Below are 21,545 nucleotides of genomic sequence, written 5' to 3' on the forward strand. Positions count from 1 at the left end.
GTTTTTTTATGTGGTTTTTAGTGCGTTTTTTTATGCAGTTTTCTCTGCAGAGTCTGTGTGTTTTCTAGGAAGTTTTTTTAGGGTTAAAATGGCTGAAAATACCCTAACCCTACCCCTAACCCCCTAACCCTAACCCTAGTTCTAACTGTAGTGGGGGGAAAAAAAATAAATACATTCTATATTTTATTATTGTTACTACCTATGGGGGTGATAAAGGGGGGGGGGGGTCATTTACTTTTTTTTTTATTTTGATCACTGTGAGGTTATCACAGTGATCAAAATGTGCCTGGAACGAATCTGCCGGCCGATTCGGCGGGCGCACTGCGCATGCGCCCGCCATTTTGGAAGATGGCGGCGCCCAGGGAGAAGACGGACGGACGGACGGACACCGGGAGGCCCGGTAAGTATAAGGAGGGGGGGAGATGAGGGCATGGGGGGGGGGGGGGAAATATCATAAACAAAGGGGAAAATAATGAAACAAGATGGTTATGCAATAGATAGCCTGGTTCAAATCATGATAAATAGCCCATCATGGCTCACACCACGACTACTAACAATGGCAGCCTTGTGAACATTGGTGGGTAATACAAAGGAAAGCACAGAAGGGTGTTAGCCCAAGAAAACTTAGCTTCCAGCCGATAACCCCAGCTTCTAGAGGTCCTCCAGAGGTCTGTCCATGTATCAGGATGCCTGCATCTAGGGATTATCTGGTTCTATCTGCTGCCTCCTGAAGAACCGTGCGACGGGGAAACGCGTCGAGGATTGCTGGGGTTTCCTGCTGTCGTTGTGGGAGCTGTCTAACAGATAAGGAGTTGAATATACCCTTAGGCTACTTTCACACTAGCGTTTTCGGCAATCTGTCACAATGCGTCGTTTTGCAGAAAAAAACGCATCCTGCAAAAGTGCTTGCAGGATGCGTTTTTTCCCCATAGACTTGTATTGACGACGCATTGCGACGGATTGCCACACGTCGCATCCATCGTGCGACGGATGCGTCGTGCTTTGGCGGACCGTCGGGAGCAAAAAACGCTACATGTAACGTTTTTTGCTCCTGACGGACCGCTTTTTCCGACCGCGCATGCGCGTCCGGAACTCCGCCCCCACCTCCCCGCACCTCACAATGGGGCAGCGGATGCGCCGGAGAAATGCATCCGCTGCCTCCATTGTGCAGTGAGTTAAACGCTAGCGTCGGAATCTCTGCCCGACGCATTGCGACGGGGAGATTCCGACGCTAGTGTGAAAGTAGCCTAAGAATAACAGTCGGAATCTGGCCGACTGTTAGGAGTAACTTTGCTTCTTTCTTAGTACATGACCCTGAGCCTATTCATGTCATCTGCGCAGACATCTGTGTAGCGTGCAGAAACACTTCTTAGTATTTTTGGGTATGTTAAAATGTGTATCCATAAACCTCATACTCGGCTGAACCGTAACCTCAGATTTAAATAGCGCATTTTATTGTGTGATCTTCGGATTGGATATATTGTTCAGAGAATGGTCCAGAAGAGGCACAAAAATCACCTCTAGAAACAGAAGGCAGACGAGTTACCTCCATCACTCCGAACTGCCAGGAGGGATATAAAATCCACAGTTCCCGCACAGCGCAGAGCCGCGCTCCCCCCAACCTCCTCACAGATAGAAGCCTGCCCTGGATAGAACATCAATGTACTACTGACCTCTCTGGCAGAGCGGACAGATCTGCGAATTTAATAACCATGTCTTCAATGCTGAAAACCAGCTGTCCACATATGTTTATTGGATTACTCAAATCACATCTTACAAAAGGGAAAATGTTCTCTTATATTATTTTGAACGTGACAGTATTTGAGCAGAGAAGAGGAAAATGTTGGGAGTCGGAGTCATTTTTTTTTTTTTTTTTTTAACCGCTCGTTCTGGTTAGTTCATTTTCACATTGTGAAAATCAGTACAGAATCCACGCTGTTCGCTAATGACTATCTGCGGTGCAGGCCTGACCTCATTTTACATCGTGGACAAAGTCAATTAGGTGGAGCAATAACCTAGGCTTCACCTTAACAGGAAAAATAGTAATAATAAAGGCATAAATGGACGCTGATCCAAAAGAATATTTGGGGTCACGAGCGCACGGTGAGCCAAGCTGCCCACCAGCCAACAGGGATCACGTGGCTGCCATATGGATTCTCATCATGTGCAAGTATCAGCATTTCTGCCAAGTGGCATCCAAAAACAGGCGCAACTAAGACTGCAGAGACTCCTATTTAAAGGGGTTGTCCAGGCTTCAGATCAATCATATAGGTCATCAATATCAGATCAGTGGGGGTCTAACACCCAACACCACCACTGACCCGCTGATCTCAGGTCCAGTACTGGCGGTAAATTTTGACAAAATTAAAACTTGTACTTGAGGACACGGCTTATGACTACTTGCAATCACAAGTCATTATTTGGTTTGTCTGAACTTTTGTTTTGTATATACCATTGACATGTTTGGCTGATGTGACAATGTCCAGATTCCACTGTTTCCTTGTTTGTCTCACTAAAGAATTAGAAAAAACCCCAAAGAAACATAACACCCCCCAGATGATCAGCAGGGGCGTGAAGGGGAGCAGTTGTTGGACTCCCACAATCTGATTTTGATGACTTAAACGAAGGCTATGTTCACACTTTGCGTTTTTGCTGCATTTTTTAAACGCAACTTTTCAGCTGCATTTTACAGTAACAGCAAAGTCTGAGATTTCAGAAATCTCATGCACACACATGGGTTTTATTTTCCTGACATATCTGGAAAACTACTGTATATATAGATAGATCTATCTATCTATCTATCTATCTGCAGGATGACACTTTCAGCGTTTTTTTTCTGCATATTTGAAGCATTTTTTCACGCATAGGAAACAATGGGTAAGTGCAAAAACGCAGCAAAGAAATGCAGGTATAATTTTTGGGTGTGTTTTATTGCAAAAACCTAAGGAGGTTAAATCAGGCTTTTTTTGTGGGGGGGGAGGGCACAAAATTTGCACAACAGACAACCAAAACGCAGCAACAAAAATGCAGCAAAAGCTGCTTTTTATATGCAGCTTCTTTACTGCCAAGAGCAGGTTGTGCTTCCGGGGAAAAAAACACAGCAAAAACTCAACGTGTGAACATAGCCTTTAGTCATCAAAATTGTAACCCTGGACAATCTCTTTCATTAAAGGAGTTGTCCGCTGTTAAACTACAAGTCGGAAGTCACTCTATTCGCCGGTGCCGGGCGGTCATGTGACCACAAGTATGTGATATGCACGCTCCCAGGCACATTCCAACTAGACTGTTTGCAGCCTCACTCAATACACTGGCATCGAGCGAGGCGTTGTCCAACTAGTTGAAATGTGTCCGGGAGTGTGCATATCATATACTTGTGGTTACTTGACCGCCCGCTCCCGGCAATGGAGATTTCTCACAGCGCACGTGATGTGATACAAGTCTGCAGTCACATAGAGCGACTTCAGACTTGCAGTTTAACACCACCTTTATCAGGAGCATTTAATGGCAGCACCACTGAATCAAACCAAAGACAAATCATTTCTTCTTTGGCCTCCATTTCCCTCCCACATCCCCTTTTGAGAAAGCATCTAAGTGAAACGCGCATCAAGGGGGTCAGCAAGAAGACGCAAGGACTGTGCGAGTCACTATGGGTGAGCAGGAATAATGGAATAATTATATGTATATAGTTTGGGTGACCCACTGATTGACTTTGTTGATACTATGGTTTCCCTATATGAGGTTTGATCTGCTCTACCCCGGGATACCCTGAGTCCTTGTCTATCTCCCTTGCTGTACCAGTGTGTCTCCACACCTATTCCCCTGCCTGTTGCCAATATGTATGGCTATTATTGTTTGTACTAATTTAATAAACTTTTTGGATTTTTATTCATGTTGTGGTGGTTCATGTACTCCAATTTCTCTGGTGTTTCTTAATTCTATGGGAGTATTCCATCTGTTCATGTGAGCTTTGTATTATGCATATACTTTGGGAGCGAGGCTTTGGTCCTCCTCGGCCGTGGTATTTTGGATTGCTTTTGGTAACGTTGTATTTAATTTAAAATTAGACAGCAAATCCCAAAAATGAAATAAAAAAAAAAATAAAAAAATAGGCTAGTTTAAAGATGATCATACTGTGATCACTAATAGGACCCTCCTATATATGCAGGTCTTAGGTGACCCACGTATTCACGGTTGCCCATTAATTTACTTTAGGCAAAATAACTGGTAGGAAATAAATATAACAGTGTTGACCAAGCTTCTGCCGCCCCCGAAGAGCAGGAACGCAGCTCACAGGTGTGGAGACCAGACTGAACCAAAGAATCCATCTTGTCTTCCTCCTGAGAAATCTGCTTCTAAACAGCAAACTTGACATTTCCTTTTATGGAAGTAATCACGCGCGCATTCCTTCTTGTTATCATAGTCCTTCACCCACATACCAGATATTGTAACATTTCACTAATATAGACTTGTTTTGTAAGAGATTGTGAAATATGTGCGCATGTCTGTAAATGCCTAACTTTTTACTATATAAAGAAGGGACAGCGCCCAGTGAGGCAGGCGTGCTCCGGGGCTACCCCTGTTTATGACCACACAACCTTTGTGCTGCGTGTCATTTACTTGGATCCCTACATCCAGGAAGCCAGGGACGGAAAAGGACTCAACATTTCTCGGCGCCCGAAACAGGGACCCGAGGCGAGAGTATCTGCTCGAGATTCACCTGCGGATACGGACAACGGAGATCTGGGATAATGGACGGCAAATGAACTGAAAAACCTGGCCAGGTAAGAGACATTATTAGGTCTCTTTTATCTGCCCTGTATTATCCGAAAGATCTCTACGAGCCGTGTCACGCTGGGTTAGTCTAGTAGTGAGTAGATACCTATAAAACTCGGGTTACCATATTGTATAGATTTATGAGTCCTGTCCCTGGCAGTGTGTGAACAGTGTGAAGGTTGTGGCATGTTATGAAAGAAGGATAAAAGTACGTAAAACAATAAGCCGAAATTGTTAGGACAAGTCTTATTAGTGAAGTCAGCCTAACTGGGTCATGTGGTTGCGTCCTTTCGGGGAGACCTCCGCCCATGCTTGACTCTCTTTAAGAACTTGTTTCTTCATTTCTGGATAAGAGTTTGATAGAATGAGCCCAGGACACGGGTCCATGAGCCTGGGACAAGTATGATAACAGAGACGGAAAGTTTGGTGATCTGTTTGGTGTTGCTGATCCTGTTTGCGTGCATTGTAGGAATCAAGTTTATTCTGCACATTAGAAAGAACGGAGCAGATCAGCCCTTCAATATTTTAGCTCCCTAGGAAGAAGGCAACGAGACATCACTCCAGAGAGGTGGTTGTCCAAACGTCACCTAGGATAAGTGTAGCTATTATTGAAAAGAAAAATGGGAAATAAACAGACAAAAACCGTCTTAGGACAAGTAGAAGCAAAAGATATCATACAGGAAAGATGTGGAAGGACAGTCAGAAGGCAGATCAGAAGGGTAAGAAAAAAATTGGGAATTTCAGAAGCACTTATGTTTAGCACTGAATGGGAAAGATTGAGTAAAGAACGAGGTGGAATTATCAGGGATAATGGGTGGGAAGAAATCATACACTGTATGATAAAGGTCTCAAAAACAGCTAAAGAGGAGAATTGGAAGTATGATCCAGACACTTCCAAATGGAGTATGGGTACGAGAAAATGTTGTGCTACGACTCATTCAGTTCCTCCTCCTTATCTAGATCCGAATGTTCAACCATTTGTACCTTCAGGAGGTACAGAGGAAGGGAAACCCATACCAAATTTATATCCTGGGTTAAGCGGGGTGGAAGGATGGGTATGCCAAAATTGTGGCCAGCAGAATCCGGATTGGAGAACTGAGTGTTCCGCCTGTGGGGCCCCTAAAGGCCATCAGTTATTAGCACCTGTTAGGATAATAACAAAGGGAGTGAGAGAAGCTGATCCCGAGAATCCTAATCAAAGAATTACTAGGCAAATTGAAACACAGCAGTATTTTCCATGGACACCAGCTGAGGGTATGTCTCTTCTTATGAATGCACCAGATCCAACTCGATACCCAAATAGATTTGCTAGTTATATAGAGCAAATAATTCGCACACATAATGGTTCATGGATGGATGGAATGGAATTATGTAGGCTAAAAATGCCATCGGGAATGTTTCAGGAGCTGATTGTAGCAACACAGGCTCAAAGACCAGCAGGAGAAAATGTAAGAGCACCTTTTGTGATAGAGTCAGGAAACCGGTTTGTAGAGGCTCTAAATCAGTTCATGCAAGGAAAACAGAGGGAGAGAGGATCCACAGGCATAGTTATGCAGAAAGCAGGTCAATCCATAGATGAGTATTCCCGGGAGCTGGAAGATAGCTTTAGGGATGAGGGATTAAATATTGCTGATCCTGGAGTCCTCCGGCTCTATACTAAACAATTGATTGAGGGACTTGAACCAGGCATTAAGGAAAGATTCAAGTCAGCTACGCCAGATTGGAGAACTCTAGAACAACCACAGATAGTGAAACAAAGATGTATGGGCATTGCTATGGATTTAAGAGAAAAGAAAAAACCTGTCAGAATAGCGCAAGCAAACACAACAGGTGGAAGGGCAAGACATAATTTTCCCTGTCATTACTGCAAGAAACCAGGACATTTCCAGAGAGAATGTAGAAAGAAGCAGGCAGACATAAAATCAGGAAAATTTGTACCAAAGAATAAGCCCTCAGACACCCAACAGACATCCATAGTGGATGGTCCCATACCAGACTCAGATTGACTCAATGTGTTACAAACTTCCCTACCAGCTAGAAGACCTATAATACAGGTGAATGTGGGGGGAAGAGAGATTCCATTTTTGATAGATACAGGTGCAACTTCCTCAATTTTGAATCAAGATTTTCTTCCGAACCCAGAAGATGTTTCACAGCAAACAACTTTGGCTGAGGGTTATGATGGGGTAATTCGAACACTGACATATACTGTGCCCCTAGAGGTCTCATTAGGACCTAAATGTTTTGCATCCAGATTTTTGTATGCCAGAGGTGCCCCAACATGTTTGTTGGGAACTGATGTCCTAAAGAAATTAGAAGCTAACATCAATTTTAGGGAAGATGGCACAGTTATGCTGACTATCCCTGATGATGCAGAAATATTAGAACAATATGTCAGAATTCAGGCTTTTGAGGATTATACTGAAGAAAAAGAGTACACCACAGATCTAGACCTCTCAACGGTCCCAGAAACACTGTGGGCACAGGGTGACACTGATGTGGGATTATTGCATATCTCTCCTGTAAAACTATCTGTGCAACCAGGAACTGTTCTCCCACAGCTCAGACAATACCCTGTGAGTGCCCAGCAGGAACTAGCGATTACAAAACAGATAGAGGGATATAGAGAGAAAGGGGTTTTGGTAGAGATACAATCACCTGCTAACACTCCTCTGTATCCAGTCAAGAAGAGAACTCTTGATAAGGGTTCTATGCCCAAATATCGTATGGTACATGATCTAAGAGAAATAAACAAAGTTCTAGATCCAATCACCCCAGTTGTACCCAATCCTCATACGTTACTATCACAGATACCAGCCAGTTCTCAAGTGTTTACTGTAATAGATCTTTCAAATGCATTTTTCTCGGTTCCTTTACACCAAGACAGTTGGCATTTGTTTGCATTTACATTTAAGGGCAAACAGTTGGCGTGGACACGCCTTCCACAGGGAATGATACACTCCCCTACTCTTTATTCAAATGCCCTACAAACAGTCCTTCAGAGGTTTGAACCCGAACCACAGGTAGTAATTTTGCAGTATGTGGATGACCTACTACTTTGCTGCCCAGATCTAGAAACTGCAGAAAGGTTCACTGTGAGTTTACTATGTTTTTTAGAAAAAGAAGGGTGTAAAGTGAATAGACAAAAGCTACAAGTTTGTCAGACCAAAGTGGTCTTTCTAGGTCATTGCATTTCTCAAGGTAAAAAGCATCTTACACCTCAAAGAACTGAAGCAATAAGACAGATGAATGAGCCTAGAAATCATAAACAGCTACGAGCATTTTTAGGAATAGTGTCTCATTGTAGACAATGGATTATACATGCCAGTCAACTAATGCAACCACTGTATGACTGTGTAAAAAGTGAACCTTACATGTTGACAAAAGAAGGTCAGATTTCGTTCCAACAATTAAAAGATGCCCTTGTTTCAGCTCCAGCGTTAGGGCTACCAGACTACACCAAACCGTTTCAGCTTATGGCTGCAGAAGTTGATTCCCATGCTACAGGAGTTCTTACCCAGAAGCATGCAGGGAAACAAAGACCAATTGCATATCTTTCAGCAAGGTTAGATCCCGTAGCTAGAGCAGCGCCAACCTGTGTACGTGTAGTTGTTGCTGTCTCACTATTGTTGGACAAAGCATCAGAAATTGTCCTAGAGCATCCACTCACAGTTCAAACTACACATGATGTTTATGGGATATTAAACCAGGTCCAACCAAAACACATTTCCATGGCCAGACATTTGCGGCTTCAGTGTTCTTTGCTGCTACCCTCCACTATCACATTTGCAAGGCTTCAGACTCTCAATTTAGCTACACTGCTACCTCTCGAGTCTGAAGGGGGGAATAAGGACACTGATCCATACGCAAATTTTTTCCCTACAGACACACATGATTGTACAGAGCTCATTTTACAAGAAACGGTAGGCTTACCCAATGTATCCGAAACACCACTTCAAAATCCAGATTTAGAGCTGTTTATAGATGGTAGTAGGTTTGCAGATGACACAGGTAACTTCCATACAGGGTATGCAGTTGTGTCAGAATCTGAAACTCTCAAAGCAGAACCGCTTCCACCGAAACAATCTGCACAAGAAGCAGAACTAACAGCATTGATTGAAGCTCTAAAAATAGCTGAGAACCAGACAGCTAATATATACACTGATTCTAGGTATGCACATGGTATTGTGTTTGATTTTGGAGTAATCTGGAGAGCTAGAGGTTACATGACAGCGTCAGGACAACCTGTAAAGCATGCTTCTCTGATCAAACAGATCTTAGAGGCTGCACAAGAAACAAAAGAAGTAGCAGTAATCAAGGTAGCTGCACATGTGAGACTCGACACTAGGGAATCTAGGGGAAATGATAGGGCTGATAAAGCAGCCAAAGCAGCAGCAGTCAAACCCTTACAACAGGTCCATACTGTAAACCTCACAGAAAATACTGAAGATAGACTGAGACAAGCACAGGAAGATGCAGGAGAAGAGGAGAGGGACAGGTGGAAAAAGGAAGGGGCAGAAGAACAAGCGGGAATTTGGAAGAAAGATGGACTAATATGTCTACCTAGAGCCTGGTATCCGATTGTAGTTGGTGGACTGCACCACCCTACTCATGTGTCTGCAAATGCAATGACACTACTGGCAAAGCAAGTCTGGTTGGCTCCAGGTTTTGGCAACTACGCAAGAGACTATTGTGCTGCATGCGCTATATGCCTGACACATAATCCCGGACAGACAGCAAAGACCCCTATGAAGCACCATGTCCGACCTCTCTACCCGTTTCAACGGTTACAGATAGACTTTATCCAGCTGCCAAAGAGTAATGGGTATGAGTATGTGTTGGTGTGTGTGGACATGTTCTCGGGGTGGCCAGAGGCCTATCCAGTTCAGAAGGCTTCAGCTAAAAACACTGCTGTAAAGCTAGTTGCCGAACTGGTGCCTCGTTATGGTCTCCCTGAAGTGATCGAGTCAGATAGGGGTACTCATTTCACTGGAGAAATATTTCAAAATGTACTGAAAATGTTGGGTGTTGAAAGTCAGTTACACACTCCGTATCATCCTCAAAGTTCTGGTAAGGTGGAACGCATGAATGGAACTTTAAAATTAAAAATACAGAAAGCCATGGCTGAAACAGGAAAGCCTTGGACAGAATGCCTTCCACTGGCCCTTTACTCAATACGCAATACCCCAAGGGGTAAGACTAAACTGTCTCCATATGAAATTTTGTTTGGCAGCACTGCCAATTTAGGATGTTATTTTCCACAGCAACTTGTGTTAAATATTGAGTCATTGACTTCTTATGTGCAAAATCTTCAGAAACAATTAACTAAGGTGCATGCACAAGTTTTTGCTTCCCTTCCAGATCCTGACACTGAAGGAAGTCACAAGTTGGAACCAGGTGATCAAGTCTATGTAAAAAGACACACCAGAAAGGCTCTTGAACCAAGATTTGACGGACACTTCCAAGTCCTATTGACAACACCTACATCAGTCAAGCTTGAAGGAAAGGCATCATGGATACATGCAAGTCATTGCAAAAAGGCAGTATAAAACTCATGATATTGATGTTAATAATGTTAACCTCAACGGAGGCATGGGAAAGACTGAATTCTCTAGCCCCTTTTAACAATAGATTCGTGCAACATCATAGAAAATTAGTGCATGACTTGTTAAATAATACGCAACCCCTGGCAGATTGTTGGATCTGTACCCATTCACCAGTATCAGCCACAAGTATACCTTTTCTAGCAGTTCCCGTGTCAGCTTAAGAGATATTCGCTTGGCCTAATTGTTCAGACAACCTGGCCAACAACCAATCTGGCAACACTAGACTATGGAATACTACAATCGCTATACCAATTGTGGGATGGGTAGAATTTCCTTGGTGGCAGGGTAATCTCTCAGGAAGTAGTACACATCTACAATATTTGGCCTATAAGGGTGGGGCCTGGGTACCTAGGAATAAGACTGGATTAACTGAGTTAGGACAGGTCCCCACTGAAAATCTACAGCTCAGTTTCAGTACAACCACCCCTTCCTCTGATGCTTTCAAACCTACAGTATTGGAAAGATACATACATAATAGAAAATGGGAACATTCTGAGTTGTTCCCCCAAGGTGATGCAGACAGTTGTACAAGCAAGCCAGGGAACCTGGTTTGTAATGAATCCAATGAGTATGTCAATGGAATGCATGTATGTGGGAATCCCGCAGCCGGGTACTGTAGCCCCTTGGGACAAAAACCCTCTTGGTGTATGCTTCAGAATGTATCTAGTTTTGTGGATTTGGCTCACAGATTGGTATTGCAGCACTCAGCTTTGTGGGATCTGCCTGAGGGTACATTTTGGATATGCGGAGAAGGAGCATATAAATGGCTTCCCGTAGGTATAAAGGGTACTTGTACATTAGGACGCCTACTACTTTCATAATTTCAAATAAACGAGTGAATATGCAAGCCGTGCCCAAGCACACACTGTATAAAAGAGCTGCAGATAACTCACCACGTCCCTCGGGGAGGCCGCATATAGTACAAATGGGAATTCCCAACAAAATTGCTAGTACCATTTTTATTTATCCTATGTTAACACAAATGTGGGATAAATTAGTTAGAGCCACGGATTATCTAGATGATCAGATTTGGGACATATTGGACATATTAAATACCAGTATAGCTGTACAGAATCAGCTTATAATAGTCACTAACCAACATACCCTGGTATTGGATTACCTAACTGCCTCACAAGGGGGTATGTGTCAAATCATCGGACCCACCTGCTGTCATTATATAGACCCTAATAGTACTATGAGTATGACATTTAAATTAAAAGACGTACAACGACTCAGGGATCAGTATGACAAAGACAATGACCAAAATAAGGATAGCTGGTGGTCAGATACCTTTTCTTTTCTTAACACAGCCAATTGGTTCAGAGGGATCGGTGGGTGGGTTACCGGAATTATGCAAAGCCTAATACATATAGTTATTGTAATTATATATGTATTGTTCAAGGTTGTACTCAAGGGTATCTCGGTATGCACAAATAAATTTTGTGTAATTGATACGAGAATATAAAGTTTTTATATGTTATCCGATCGTCATACTAATCCTTGTCATTTTTTATGCTTGAATTTGTAATGTTTTAGTATACTGCCGTATAAAGAAGAGAATGCACAGACTTCATGCAAGAATTTATGATAGATTATAAAAGAATATGTCAAAGGGGGGAATTGTGGAGACCAGACTGAACCAAAGAATCCATCTTGTCTTCCTCCTGAGAAATCTGCTTCTAAACAGCAAACTTGACATTTCCTTTTATGGAAGTACGCATTCCTTCTTGTTATCATAGTCCTTCACCCACATACCAGATATTGTAACATTTCACTAATATAGACTTGTTTTGTAAGAGATTGTGAAATATGTGCGCATGTCTGTAAATGCCTAACTTTTTACTATATAAAGAAGGGACAGCGCCCAGTGAGGCAGGCGTGCTCCGGGGCTACCCCTGTTTATGACCACACAACCTTTGTGCTGCGTGTCATTTACTTGGATCCCTACATCCAGGAAGCCAGGGACGGAAAAGGACTCAACACAGGTAACACTTTATACCCAACTGACTTTGTTTTTTTTTTTTTATTATTAAAGCGTTACAACTTACAATGATTGCACTGGATTTTAGAAAAGCCAAACACGCAGCCTCTTAAAGGTGATGGGAAATTATCAGTAAATAAAATAAAATAATAATCTTGTGATTCTACAAACGGCGGAAGCTTTGACTTTATAAACAAAAAAAACAAACATCCGATTAATGCAGGAACACTGAAGCTGTATAGTAAACTGGCCACCGCTGATAACCTAGGAAACAAGCAGTAACCTATAAATTTAAAGATCCCTCAATTCCTGAGAAAGGAGACAATTTTAAATAAGAGGTAAGTTGCAAAGTCACTTGTTTTCACAAGCACTTTGCAATTTTACTCATCTAAGAAGTTCATAAACTCATCTGATACAATTTAAGGAAAGCTATGAAAAATAGAAGAAAAAAACATCATCAGGAACAATGATGGCGCATGACCCATGAGAGTTGGAATCCTTGACTTATTCCAACCAAGTAAAAGACGTTTCCATACATCGTCGTTTCCATCTTTGCTTTATTCCCTATTAATATTACAATAAATTGTTTGCAACCGGATATTTTTCTTTTTTTTTAATGAAATTACTTTTTAATGGTTTGCAAAAACACCAGCGATAAAATACTTTGATTATTTTCACAAAACAGGAGCCTGTTTGCCCAGAAAACGTCCGGGGTATAGAAAAAAAAAAGAAAAAAAATATGGATTTAGAGGACAGAATAAATAATAATAATAATGTAAGGAACAATAAAACAACATAGGTAATCAATTCTCCAACGTCTAATGGATTTTCCATGAATGGTTCAGGGGTATCATTTCTATACTATTTGGTAATCTTACCCAGGTCTTTCACATAAGATAAGTTGTGTAACAAGATGTGCCAAAAAGAAAAGTATGTATTCTTGCTGCTGTGTCATATTCCTTGGTGTATAAAGCATAAAAAAGAAAAAACCAATCCCAGGAGAGTGTAAACCCCCCCAACATTTTACCTTAATAAGATACAGAAAAATCTCCACACACATGGTTGGGATAGGAATAATTTTATATAATTGTGTCTATAAAATCAAACATTTTACATCCCTCTAAAGACATATTAGGGATTAAATTAAAAATCAACATTGGATAGGTTACTATGGATAATCTAAACGTTGGATCTAAAACAGGACTGTGGAGTCGGAGCCCATTTTGGAGGAGTCGGAGTCATGGAATTGAGGAGTTGTAGGTTTGGCTTACCCACTCCACAGCCCTGATCTAGAACTACTAGAACACAAAATAGAAAACTAGTTGTGAATATTTTCACCCACCAGCCGAACTGTATATCTTGTGCCAGTGGTCCCCAACTCCAGGCCTCGAGGGCCGCCAACAGTGCAGGTTTTCAGGATTTCCTTAGTATTGCACAGGGGTTGGAATCATCACCTGTGCAGATGATCACATTACCACCGATGCAATACTAAAGAAATCCTGAAAACCTGCACTGTTGGCGGCCCTCGAGGCCTGGAGTTGGGGACCCCTGTCTTGTGCCTTAAACAGGACCATTCACCAAATTTTTTATGTTGAACTGGACACACAATATAATTGTGGCCACAGAGAGGAATAAACCGGTTTTGTTCTTTTGGGGGAGGAATTTTTGTTTTTCATCTCTCCGTTGCAGAGATATTAGAAGTATTGGCAGATAATGAGTTAACTCAGAAGTCCAGGTTGGTGTTATTCGTTAATTTTCACTGGGGTTATGAATTTCATTGTGCAGTCTATCATAATCTACTTATCTGGTTGGGCTCAAGTAGAAGTACAATAAAGACTAGCAAGCAGGTTTTACTATTGTGGTAGATCGGCTCACTCAGTTGCATACGGAGGAAGACTCGGGAACGCTGTCTCTTTAAACCTCTCATTGATTTATTAAGAATACTGCATAAGCCAGTGCAGAGTTGGTAAAAAAATGAACGAACAAACAAACATGGCCTTTCTGGCTTAAGGAAAAAACAAAAACGTAATACAAAGCACAGTCCTTGTGGTTGCAGGGATCTGCCTGCTCAGGGTCAGCAAAACACTTGGTTCAGGTTAGCACAAAGCACAGACATCTCTCTGGAGTTAGCCTCTCCAGACACACTGAACAGTGAGTGCCTCAGAAGGCCACACCCTAGGGTGGAGATATCATGAACATCCTCCACCCGCTTTATAGTTGTTCCCAAAGACCCAGCCCTTTTAAAAATGGCCACTTAACCGCTCTCAACACTTTGTGCGTTGGAGCAAAACTTCTGTGTTTCACATCACTGAAGCTAATAGCCTCAGTGAAATATATCTCCCCTCCAGTACTTTGCCAGTGACTGTCACACTATGTATCAGTGCAAATGTATATTTCATTCTGTTTATTTTATTATTTGTGTGGGATGAATACAGTAGCATTGTGAATCCTGAGCACCCTGGTTCATGAACAAAATGCCAAACATGAAATAGACTAATACATGTGTATTGCCATGTATCATGGTAAGTATATATTCCACTCATGGTCTATGGGTACAATTATGAATTTCATTATGTAGCATATCACCAAATTATGTGGTGGGGATCTATGGCATTGCTAATCCTGAGCTTACAAGTTGAGCTCTTACGGCTGGAGAAGCAATGAGGTGGAAGGGGCACAGCAGAGCTGACAGTGTAAGGAGAGGAGGAGAGCGGACAGAAGGGTTTGCAATGTGACAAGAACTTTCTAATCATGCAGGAGGGTAGACCAAGAGATCATAGCTGTATCCTTACATCTCACACACTTTGAAAATCCTAAGCTATGATGGGGGGGCATGTTCTTTTTCTCCTGTGTTGCTGCCTGCTTTTGATTGGGCAACTCAAACAGGGAAAACATGTACACGCCCTAAAGAAAACTAATTAATAACACCCACACGGACTTAGAAAAGAAAAGTGTCAATACTTTGTCAATATCTCCGCAAACGGGAGGCAAAATTTAAAAAAACATGTTCTATTAATTTCTGCATTTACTATTACATGGTGTACACAGTTCAACAAGAAAAAAATTGGTGAAAGGTCCTCTTTAATCTGTCCAAACAAAGTAAAAAAAATCAAACTTGGAATCAAAAATATCAATAAAATGTCAGAGCACACCTGATTAATAAAAAAAGATGTAATGGGTAATAGTAAGAAAAACAATATATATGTAAGGGCGACATAAATCTAATACTATTAAAATGTAAGCGTACAAATATTAACCTCTTAACCCCATCAGAACTGGGACATTTTTGCTTTTGTTCCTTTGTTTTTTTTTCATCCTCTTCTTCCAAGAATCATAACATTTAATTTTTTATATATTTCTGTTTTTTTTTGTGTGCATGAAAAGTTGTAGCTTTGAATGACACCATTCATTTTACCATAAAATGGTAGGAAAAACTGAAAAAAAAATTCCAAGGTTGGCGGTTTACTTTTTATAACATTCATTACATGGTAAAAAAAAAAAAAAGACCAGGTAACATGATTCTCCGGGTCGCTATAATTACGGCAATATCAAACTTGTACAAATTTTTCTTTTAAAGTTTGTAAAAAAAAAAAAAAAAAAGTGCGATTAGCCTTTTTCTAAGACGCATAGCGCTTTTACTTTTCCAGTAATAGAATGGAGTAAGGGATTACAGTACTTTGTGTACGGCGAGCTGACATCAATCATACCATAAGATGTTTTGTTTTGAACACTTTATATTGAATTTTTTTATGGAGCTGTGGAGTGCAAAACAGCGCAATTTTCTTTACGGTGGAAATAGTCCGCGTTAATTCATATTCTATTTTCGCAGGAATCTTACAGATGTGGTGAATCCAGATGTGTTTATTTTTTAATTTGTTTTAAATGTAGAAAAAGAGGGTGTTTTTATATTTTTTTTTTGTATTTGTTTTGTTCAATAAAAAGAGACATGAACCTGCAGTCGTTTGATCACATATAATATATACTGTTATAGAGGAGCACGGCAGTATACTCTATATAGTGTAAATCGTGGTCCTTTTTGAAGGTCCGTCTGTGGCCGAGCTTTACAGGAGGGACCAAGATGGCTGGGATGGGGCCATATGTAACAGAGCCAGCCTCTATCAACAGCAAGCAGTGCAGTGGTCTTTCATATACTATTTTGTTAATGACGCACTGTTTGGGGGTATATAAATTATTACCGTATATTCGAGAGTATAAGCCAAGTTCTTCAGCACATTTTTTTGTGCTGATAACAGCCCCCTCGGCTTACACTTGAGTCAGGGTCACAGAAGATGGAGGGGAAGCAGTAGAGCAGCGGGTAACAGGAGGCAGGAGCCAGCTGCTGCTGTGGCTAACTCCTGTGCCCGCTGCTCCAGAGAAATGAACATTCACTGCACAGACGTGAACATTAATTTCTTTGTAATAGCAGTGTCAGCCGCCGGCTACCTGCAGCGGCCGGGCGATCACGGGTGACCACTACTTGAGAGAAATAAATATTCACCTCTCTCCACGCCCATAAGCATCGAGCACAGTGAATATTCATTCCTTTAAGTAGCGGGGACACATGATCGCCTGACCGTTGCAGCTGCTGGTATCGGAAAATGATGCTGTGAGGGAGAACAGGGACAGTAAGAAGGATGGTTTATTATTTTTTTATGCTTTTCTAATGGTGGCTATACATACCCGGATAGGGATGAGGAAGCATGCATGCCAGGATAGGGATGAGGGTGCCATGCATACAAAGATAGGGATGAAGGGGCTATGTATACCAGAATGGGGATGAGATGGCCATGCATACAAGGATGGGGATGAGATGGCCATGCATACAAGGATGGGGATGAGATGGCCATGCATACAAGGATGGGGATGAGATGGCCATGCATACAAGGATGGGGATGAGGGGCCATGCATACAAGGATGGGGATGAGATGGCCATGCATACAAGGATGGGGATGAGATGGCCATGCATACAAGGATGGGGATGAGATGGCCATGCATACAAGGATGGGGATGAGATGGCCATGCATACAAGGATGGGGATGAGATGGCCATGCATACCAGGAAGGGGATGATCGGGCCATGCATACCAGGATGGGGATGAAGGGGCCATGCATACAATGATGGGGATGAAGGGGCCATGCATACAATGATGAGGATGAAGGGGCTATGTATAACAGGATGGGGATGAGATTGCCATGCATACCAGGATAGGGATGAAGGGGCCATGCATACCAGGATGGGGATGAGGGGGCCATGCATACCATGATGGGGATGAGGGGGCCATGCATACCATGATGGGGATGAAGGGGCCATGCATACAATGATGAGGATGAAGGGGCCATGCATACAATGATGAGGATGATGGGTCCATGCATACAATGATGAGGATGAAGGGGCCATGCATACAATGATGGGGATGAAGGGGCCATGCATACAATGATGGGGATGAAGGGGCCATGCATACAATGATGGGGATGAGGAGACCATGCATACCAGAATAGGGATGAGGAGGCCACAAAAACCAGGATAGGAATGAGGAACTATGTATACCAGGATAGGCATGTGGAGCCATGCAGACCAGGATACGGATGAGGGGCAATGCTGCATGCCCGGCTTATACTCGAGTCAATAAGTTTTCCGTGGTAAAATTAGGTGCCTCGGCTTATACTCGAGTATATATGGTATTTGGTTTATAAGGAAGGAAATATTATACTGCTCACTTTTTATATTAAAAACATGTTTCATTCCTCCTTATATTTGTTGAGGACATTTTCCTTCAAGTACATTAGTTTTTTATTTATAGCAAGTTAAAGGGGAAGTCCAGGAATAAAATATTGATGACCTATATGTAGGATAGGTTGTCAATTCGAGATAAGTGGAAGATAAAAGGTACAGCAGCATCTACACAATGTACCGGGCTCCACACATCACTAACATCTGGCCGCTGCAAAGGCAGATTTCAGCTGATCGGACTGCTTCAGGGCTTGCGTCACATCATGTCAAGCAAGCCCAGGGAGAGCGGGCACCTATATCACTGGAACGGCGCCCGCACCACAGGAGATTAGGGGTTGTCCCAGTAGAAGACAGCCCCTTAAAGAGTATATTCGCATGAGGTGCATACAATACTAACTTTCCATCTTAAAATTTTCCTGCCGGAAAATCTACAAAGTATTACAGTAACCAAAAAAGTGGATGAGATTTTACCAAATTTAATTTGCACAGACAAAAGAAAACAGATGTAGACTGTGCGCAAAATTTGACGTTAAATCAGCTGCAAAAATCTGTGCAAATCTGCAACATTCTGCAGAGGATTTGTTGGACTGACCCTGTAAGTAAATCTGTTTTAGTAATGTTATAAGTTTCCAGTAAGTGTTTCTTCTGGTGCACCGATAGTAAAGGATGTCTCAAAGACTTGGAGCTAAATGTCTTAAAAGCTATTTTGAAAGTGTGGACCTTTAACTATCCTTATGTGACCCGTCCTAAACTTCTGTCCACACACTCTGGGGTGTCACTGTATAATTTAGGGGTTACAGTCCATCAACCGTGTATGTTCTGAGATGGATGAAGTAAAGAGGTGCATTTATTTATTCCCTCCCCTCCCTCTTAATAGTACATAGAGTTCTTTGAGAAGAAATAGACCATGTTTCAGATAAATAATCCTTTTCCTTCCATTCCGGCCCGGCGGACAGTCCGCAGGTGTAGCATGTCCTCACCTTGAGATTTGGTTTTGACAGCAGCTTCAACAATTCTCTGATCTCGGCGTTCAGCGGCCGGCTCTGCAGTTCTTCAGCCAGCTGTGAAAGAGACAAAATTGACACCGTGAGCCGGAGCTGAACATTGCCTCACCCAGGGCGTCAATGACAACCGAGAATCTATCTTGTTGGAGGTTATTGCTTTCCAGTGTGCTCAATACAGAAGCCAGCGTGAACAAAAACAGACTATTAATCACCGGTCCTGTGCCGCGGGCCTCGGCGGACATGACTCCAGCCAGTTCTTTCAGTTGAGTTAAACTCGAGTAATCGTATCTGGCAACGGGAGCATTCAGATCAGATTTTGATTTATGGCTACGGGGGCAAAGTTGCGCACTTCATTTAGAGGAATGGCTCTTTGCGTGCAGACAAAGACCTGCTTGTAAAAAACTGATGGATCAAACATTGACACTGTCCAAGTGAAAAAAGAAAGAAGCTGCTTGTGAACGAGGTGGTAGAACCGGCATCGCTTCCAATATCTCATAGAGCATGTGCTGTTTGGGAAGGGGAAAAATACATACAGTAGTGCCCCATAGTGAACTAGGTGTAATGCCTATACATTAATTATGTTTCCAAACATATGGAAGTATTCGTATATGGGCGGAACTTGCTCAATCAGAACCCACAACACCAGGGCGCTAACGAGCGATCACCCATTCTGGGAGCAGGGGACTCTATTGGCTAACTTCACATTGCACTCACTAGTCCGCTTCCCGTATGTGCTGGTGAAGATGGAGACATTGCTTTTCTCCATCTGCTCTTCATCAGAGAGAATCAGATCACTCTATGCTCACAATCTATCTCTGAGCAGAATGTGAACAGCATAACTGGCCCTTTCTTTCGCATGGAAAAGTCCACAGAAGTCTGCATCAGCCCACTAGCTTCCATTCATCTGAGTGAAGCCAAGAGCAAGCTTTTGGTCCTCATCAGACTGGTATACATATAAAAAAAGGCACAAACGCAGACACACCTATCCCATCTCCCTGAAGATTTCTCCCTTATATCTGTATGTATACAACAGAATATAGAATAGTATGCAGTTGTGCTCAAAAGTTTACATACCCCAGTAGAATTTTTGCTTTCTTGGCCTTTTTTTCAGAGAATATGAATGATAACACCAAAACTTTTTCTCCCCTCATGGTTAGTGGTTGGGTGAAGCCATTTATTGTCAAACTACTATGTTTTCTCTTTTTAAATCATAATGACAACCCAAAACATGATTTTGGCCTGATAACATGCACAGAAGTTGACACAAATGGGTTTTTATGGCTACTAAAGGTAACATCCTCACCTATGACCTGTTTGCTTGTAATCAGTGTGTGTGCATAAAAGCTGAGTGAGTTTCTGGGATCCAGACAGACTCTTGCATCTTTCATCCAGCCACTGACGTTTCAGGATTGTGATTCATGGGGAAAGCAAAAGAACTGTCAACAGATCTACAGGAAAAGGTAGTTGGCCTGTATAAAACAGGAAAAGGATACAAAAAATATCCAAGGAATTGATAATGCCAGTCAGCAGAGTTCAAACTGTGATTAACAAATGGAAAATCAGGGGCTCTGTAAAAACAAAACCACGGTCAGGTTGACCAACAAAAATGTCATCCACAACTGCCAGGAAAATTGTTCAGGATGCAAAGAAAAACCCATAAATAACATAAGCTGAAATACTGGACTTTCTGAAAACTAGCGATGTGGCTGTTTCAAGCACTTGAAGAAAAATGGTCTGCATGGTCGAGTCACCAGAAGAAAGCAATTACTGCGCAAATGCCACAAAGTATTTCACCTACATTATGCAAAACAGCAGAGAGACAAGCCTCAAAACTTCTGGAACAAGGTAAGTTGGAGTGATGAGAGCAAAATTGAACTTTTTGGCCACAACCATAAACGTTACATTTGGAGAGAGGTCAACAAGGCCTATGATGAAAGGAACACCATTCCTACTGTAAAGCACAGAGGTGGATCACTGATATTTTGGGGATGTGTGAGCTACAAATGCACAGGAAACTTGGTCAAAGTTGAAGGAAAGATGAATGCAATACGTTATCATCTAATACTGGAGACAAATTTGCACTCATCAGTCCAGAAGCTGTGCCTGGGACGTACTTGGACGTTCCAACATGACGACGATCCAAAACAGAAGGCCAAGTCGACCTGACATTGGTTACAGCAGAACAAAGTGAAGGTTCTGGAGTGGCCATCTCAGTCTACTGACCTCAATATCATTGAGCCACTCTGGGGAGATCTCAAGCGTATAGTTCATGATAGACAGCCCAGGAATTTACAGGACCTGGAGGCTTATTGCCAAGAAGAGTGAGCAGCTTTACCATCTGAGAAAATAAAGAACCTCATCCACAACTACCACAAAAGACTTCAAGCCGTCATTGATGTTACAGGGGGCAATACACAGTATTAAGAAATGTAAGCCCCCCCGCTCAGACAG

At 42.2% G+C, this 21,545-nt stretch overlaps 1 protein-coding gene across 4 annotated transcripts in view; it reads right to left on the reverse strand.

Annotated features, from left to right (window-relative positions):
- The window catches only part of MPP7 (MAGUK p55 scaffold protein 7), a 394,349-nt gene that overhangs the window by 134,181 nt on the left and 238,623 nt on the right, over positions 1–21,545 (reverse strand). For all 4 annotated transcript variants that reach the window (XM_069729627.1, XM_069729628.1, XM_069729630.1 and 1 more), the window contains one exon: positions 19,071–19,151. In XM_069729627.1, coding sequence (XP_069585728.1) covers positions 19,071–19,151 — 81 coding nt within the window. The remainder of the gene's footprint in view (positions 1–19,070; positions 19,152–21,545) is intronic.

Source organism: Ranitomeya imitator, chromosome 6 (assembly GCF_032444005.1).
Source record: "Ranitomeya imitator isolate aRanImi1 chromosome 6, aRanImi1.pri, whole genome shotgun sequence".
Taxonomy (NCBI): domain Eukaryota; kingdom Metazoa; phylum Chordata; class Amphibia; order Anura; family Dendrobatidae; genus Ranitomeya; species Ranitomeya imitator.